The 6,000-nt window shown below is 47.4% G+C and overlaps 1 protein-coding gene across 5 annotated transcripts in view; it reads right to left on the bottom strand.

Moving 5' to 3' along the window:
- The window catches only part of CACNA2D1 (calcium voltage-gated channel auxiliary subunit alpha2delta 1), a 428,163-nt gene extending 427,777 nt beyond the window's left edge, over positions 1–386 (bottom strand). For all 5 annotated transcript variants that reach the window (XM_086474480.1, XM_086474471.1, XM_086474465.1 and 2 more), the window contains exon 1: positions 292–386. In XM_086474480.1, coding sequence (XP_086330606.1) covers positions 292–386 — 95 coding nt within the window. The remainder of the gene's footprint in view (positions 1–291) is intronic.
- Positions 387–6,000: the final 5,614 nt, after the last annotated feature.

Genomic DNA, 6,000 nt, shown 5'->3' on the forward strand with positions numbered 1-6,000 from the left:
GCGCCGGAGCGGGGCTCCGAGGCGAAGCCTTCACCTCAAAAGTGCCGCCGCCGGCCGCGCCCGGGGCACTCTCCCCTCCTCCCGGCGACCGCCCCGGAGGGACCGTGGGCTACCGTGACTCTTTCCCAAGCGAAAGCAGCCCAAATCCGGCCGTTTCACCTCCCCGCCACTTTCCGCGCGGACTTACTTTATTTTCCTTTGTGTTGGCGCCGCGCTCCCCCCGGCACAGAGGGGTGCGCCCCCGCCCCGGCCGTGCCCCCGCCCCGACCCCCGGACCCCGCGGGGACTTACGTGGTGGCCGAAGGGAAGGGTCCCTCCGAGGAGTGGTTCATCACCAAGGACTGGAAAAGTGTCAGGCTAAAGACTAGCAGCCAGCCAGCAGCCATCTTCCTGATCGAAGATCGATCCCCCTTCCCCAAGTCGGCGAGACGGCAATAATAATAAATTCAATTATTGTGTGTGCGGTGGTGTGGGGGGGGCTGTTGTTTTTTAAAGCCTCCTCCGCTCCCCCCCCCCCACACACACACACCCGCCCCCTCGCAGGAGGCGCAGCCCAGAGATGTGCGGAGAAGCGGGAGCGCGGCCGAGGGTGGGAAGGAGGAGGAGAAACGATGGAGATCTGTGGGTGGAGAGGGGGAAGAGGAGAAATAGAGAAGAGAGAGAGAGAGACTCCACTCTCTGCTACTCCAGCAGCAGCTCCAGCTTCATCTGATCCGCCGCCATCAGGGCTACTTTTGTAACAGATCCCCGCTCCCTGTGTCTGTGTGTGTGTCCTTCCCTGATTTATTCCTCTGATTGCAGAGCAGAAAGAGGAGGAGGAGGAGAGAGGCAGGCAGGGTGGGGGCTCCTGAAGGGAGAGGAGGAAAGAAGAGGAGAGAGTTGGAGACGGACAGATCGCTCCCGGCTCCTGCCTTCCCCGCCGGCAGCGGGGGAAAGTCGGGGCGGGGAGCGGGGGCGGGCGCCGGGCCCTGTGGCGGCCGCGCTCCTTACAAGGCAGCCGAGGAACTCCCGGGCCGGGCCGCCCCCGGCGCCGCGGGAGCCCGCCGAGGGGCTGCGTGCCTCACCGCCCGGCCGCTATTTTTAAAACCGCTTCGTGCCGTATTTTCGTTCCTCCCCCCGCCTCCCCGTGAGGCAGCAGCCTCCCGCCGCCCGTGCGCCACCCGCCTGGGCTGCACTGGGGCACACACGGACGCCCGTGCGGCCGAACGCCGCTCTTCCCGCGGGCAGCTGGCAGGAGCGCTCCCCAGGGCGGAGGGGCGAGCGCGGTGCGGGGCCGGCCGCGCAGCCGCCGCGCCCGCGGAGGGTTGCCCGGCGGAGCGGAGCGGAGCGGCGCTGGAGCAGCGCGGCCGCCCCCGCCCTCCGCAGGGTCCCGTCGCCGGCGGGTCCCCGGAGCACTTGTGGGAAGCGGGTCCCTGGGGGCACGGCGGGGAGTCCGCGGGCGTCATCCCCGCCCCGACCGCGGCCCCAACCTAGATATTAATTGCAGATTCCTCCGAAAATTCAGAGGGCAGATTTGCCTCCCGTCCGTTATTTTACCCGCGTCCACATCTAGCAGTCTCTGTGGCAACTGTACGTTCTCCGCACAAATGGAGAGAGTTATCCAGGGAAATGTTTCGTAGCTTGTTTACTAAAGCAGTTAAAAGTTCAGTGGCAATTTTGATTTTCTTTTCGATCTGTGCATTGTTATTTCTGCTTGTTTGTTTTTCTTTCTTTTTATAAGTTTCTGTATTTTTATTTAGTTAGTTATATATAATTACATAATTCTATTTATATTTTTATATATATTTAATTAGTCCAACAGGTGAAAGTGGAAGAGCAGACCCAGCATTCATGTTGTTTTCACATCCTTCATATTTAAGAGTACCATCATCTTGAATGTACAAATCCATCCTTTCTACAAACCAGAAAAGTGCTCATGTCTATTTTAAAGGTGGAAAAAGGACCAAAGCTGAGATCCACAAATGAAGAATTGAGTGTTCACATTGCCCAGGCTCCAAGCCAGCACAATATCTCACTTGCAATCTGTAAGGCATGCAGTCACTCATCTACATTGTTTCTGGATTGGAGCTGGCACTTTGGAGCTGGTGGGAAGAACTCCCAGTTGTCTTCACCTACCCACCTACCTGTAGGTACGTAGGATTCAGGGTTTGGATGCAAGTCCAAAATAGCATCTTCTAAAATGATACCGCAAGCTGTAGACTCAGTCTGAAGAGTGCCGATAGCCCAAAGCCTATAGCTTTATAGGTCTCCATAGGCCTTACAGTTTTTCCACATCAAGTGGCAACATTTCAGACACTCAGCTATAACTGCTCATCTGAGCACCTCTGCTTTCCTACAGGGATGTAGAGGCACTGATGGCCTCTGCTGCAAGGTGCAATGGGTAACTGCAGAGCCATAGACATGTGACACACAGGTCCTGCTTCACACGGGATGTATCAAGATGAGATCCAGGGTGAAGAGAAGATGTTGGGAAGTGGAGTAAAGGTCTGAAGAAATGCACAGAGGAAAGAAGCTGAAAATGTGCAGTGATTGAGGTTGCACAAGGCCTGGCAGATGTATTTCTTACAGTGTATTTTAAGGCATCTCCTCACTCTTGGGGCCTCACACTTTTTAAGGGTAGCATTAGCCAGTATCAAGAGGACATCAATTCAGTTATGAACATGAATATTCCCTCAAAAACACTAGTTCTGCTCCTTGATAGGACTCTGAAGGTCAGCACGAGTTCATGCCTAAACTCTGCTGAGATCCACAAACTGAATGTTCTTTTGTTAGTTGTGCCCCAAAACACCTACAGCCTTGCAGTGGGCAACACAGAGATGGATTAAGGATCCAGCAACATGCCTTCAGAATAAAGGATGAAAATGCTCTGCCTGACTCCTTCCCTACCTGAAGGATCCAGCATTTGCCTGTGTCATCTCTGCTCAACAGGAAAGTGCTTGTGTTCAGTTCCCAGCTGTGCTTCTCCCAGAGGCCCACACACTGCTCACCAAGCCATGGGCACTGAGCTGAGAAAGAGGTGCTCTCTACTCCCACTGAAGTGGGCAAGAAGAAAAGGATGTGCGCATTGGTCAGGGCAAGAAAGGGTGTAAATGATCGTGCAAACCCACATGGGAAATGGTTTCAGTAGGTGAGAATAAGCAAGACCACTTTCCTTCCCACGTACAGTTTCAATGTAATGTACAGGATACAAAGAAAGATCAAAGAATGATAATGTACAATAATAAATAGAAAAGTATAAGATTACACAAGAATGTTTCTTTCATTGTTAGTATAATTATCTGTAAACCTGCTTTTCTGATGCTGCATCATGTATAGAGCTCTTTAGGCCGATAATTATTGCTACTGATAATTCTAACAACACACGGCTAGCGATGCAACAGTGCAATGCATGGGTGGGTTGGAACCCCACCTAGTACAGTAAGGTCAGGATTGTGACTGTTTCAGCAGTACTAATACACTGTAACAATACCTGAAATGTGAAAAAGGTGCTAGAGAAAATACCACTATTTTTTAATATAGCAATATTCGAAGCATCAAATGTATGGGCTATGAAGATGATGAGGGGACTGGAGCATGCTCAAGAAAGGCTGAGAGACCTGGGGCTCTTTAGCCTGGAGAAGGGGAGACTGAGAGGGGACCTTATCAATGCTTATAAATATCTAGAGGGTGGGTTTCAAGGGGATGGGGCCAGGCTCTTTGCAGTGATGCCCAGCAACAAGACAAGGGACAACGGGCACAAACTGGAGCACAGCAAGTTCTGCCTCAACATGAGGAAAAACTTCTTTACTGTGGGGGTGACAGAGCACTGGAACAGGCTGCCCAGAGAGGTTGTGGAGTCTCCTTCTCTGGAGTTATTTAAAACCCACCTGGATGCAGTCATGTGTGACCTGCTGTAGGTGAACCTGCTTTAGCAAGGGGGTTGGACTGGATGGTCTCCAGAGATACCTTCCTACCCCTACTGTTCTGGGATTCTGTCATATGGTGCTATTTACAACTATATAATAAGGCTCTGCAAGGTAATCCTACACTTAGGTGCAAATGAATGCCTGTGGAGCCCACTGAAACTCAAGGATGAAGGAGAAGAGAAAGGGTGGAGGAGAAAGACACAGGTTAGCTCCAAACAAGCTCGTTGAGGTGTTGAGGAGCAGCCAGAGATGAAAAATGAAGCTACATAGGCAAAGGCTACCTATGTGGCATTCATGAGAAGACTCAGATTGTGATATACAAGTCAAGTTCAGCCTGCAAGCTTTACAGGATTTACAGGCAAGCATGAACTGAGGCCCAGTTTTGAGAAAGTCTGGACTCAAATAACGGTTTTCCTTCAAAATTAAGTGAGGCTTGAAGATGAGTTATTAATTTTTTGCCTTTTTTTAAATCTGAAACCTAGTAAGCCAATGCCACCTTGAAGCATAGGGAAAAAAAAAAATGCAGGAGTTACTCCAGGAGTAATGTGTTATTCACTAATTACTCACCCTTTTGTTTCACCTAATTGTTTATGGCTTAAAAATACATTTATATGTCAGGTATTTAATAAAGATGCAGAAATGTTGTCCTCATCCTACAAACATATAGGGATATGAGTAATTGTGCTCAAACGAGTTCCCACTAGCTTTGATGGGAAAGTGTGATTGACTTAAAACATAACACTAACAGAATTAATGTCTTCATGTTTCTTCATTCTCCCATAATCCAGGGGGAAAAAAAGCAAATATGTAGTTTCATCATGAAATTTTAAAAAAACATTAAAATATCCTAAGTGATCAAATCCTTTCCATTTGATGATTATACTATTTCCCTACACAGTCGTGTTTCAAACAGTACTTTAAATATGTGATTTGTATCTCATGTTAATGTTGCACTGCAGATATTCTTATAATTTATCTTTGTTAAGGTTCCTAGATATCTATTACAGTTGACAAGTCTTTTTTAAGCACTTAAATGTACACATGAATGGCAAACTGCAAAAGTAAATCTTTCTTTATTCTTACTTCACCTCATTCTAAATTTATTGCCTGTCATATCTGACTGAGACCTTTCTGTGAGAGAGCACAGGAATGACAGGGACTGATATAATGAGAGGAGTCTTAGAAAAAGCTTGCTTTGCACCTATTTGGTGGACTTGGAAGTGTTGGGTTTACAGTCGGACTTGATGATCTTAAAGGTCTTTTCCAACCTAAATGATTCTATGATTCTGTTCTATTCTATGATTCTACTGAAGTTACTGAGAATCTTTCAACTGACCATGGTGGTTTGTATGTCAGAAATAAAAAAATATTTTGCATCAAAGGTTTCTTTTCAGTTCAGTATATCAGTAACAAATAATTCATGATCAAGCCTTGCTCTTTAATTTTAATCTCTGGATGTATTATTTACATTTTCACACATTTTTTACACTATCACAAATCCAGCGTAAGAGACAAAGAGCTGGGCCTTCTGTGTCTTAACCATTTTTCTTAAAAAAGACAGATATTAAGTTAGAACCAGATTCAAAATTTTAGTAATCTGGTTTTATGCTTGTATGTAAACTCATTCTTCAGCAATCAGCACTGCCATAAAACTTTTGGAAAACAGTCGTAGTTTAAGATCAACATATACACTGATTGTAGCACTTGTGTAAACAGATAGCAATGCAAAGTGTCTTAAATTGTTGTTTTCTTTGGTGGTATTCAGGAAATCAGTAGCGGCTGTTATTCTTGCTGACCCTGTTCTGCAGTGTGCTGAGTACACTTCACCTCTGTAGCTGGGGTGACAAGTACTTTACTAGGTGGAACCCCAGGTGTCGTTCAGTTCAACCAAAATGTGCTTGCTGAAATACTGTAAAAAGTATGACGAGGTCTTATTCAATGCCACAGGGATACCAAAATACCATTTTGTTCCCGGCATGTAGTATCTTCTTTATGTCTGTGTGTTACGCAGGGCAGGAGGGGGTAATCTTGCTGAATAATTCTCATTCTGTTTGCTTGTGCAGGACTGACGAGAGAGCGCAGGCAGCCCGATCTC

The sequence above is a fragment of the Leptosomus discolor genome, chromosome 1, assembly GCF_034619465.1.
Source record: "Leptosomus discolor isolate bLepDis1 chromosome 1, bLepDis1.hap2, whole genome shotgun sequence".
NCBI classification, from domain to species: domain Eukaryota; kingdom Metazoa; phylum Chordata; class Aves; order Leptosomiformes; family Leptosomidae; genus Leptosomus; species Leptosomus discolor.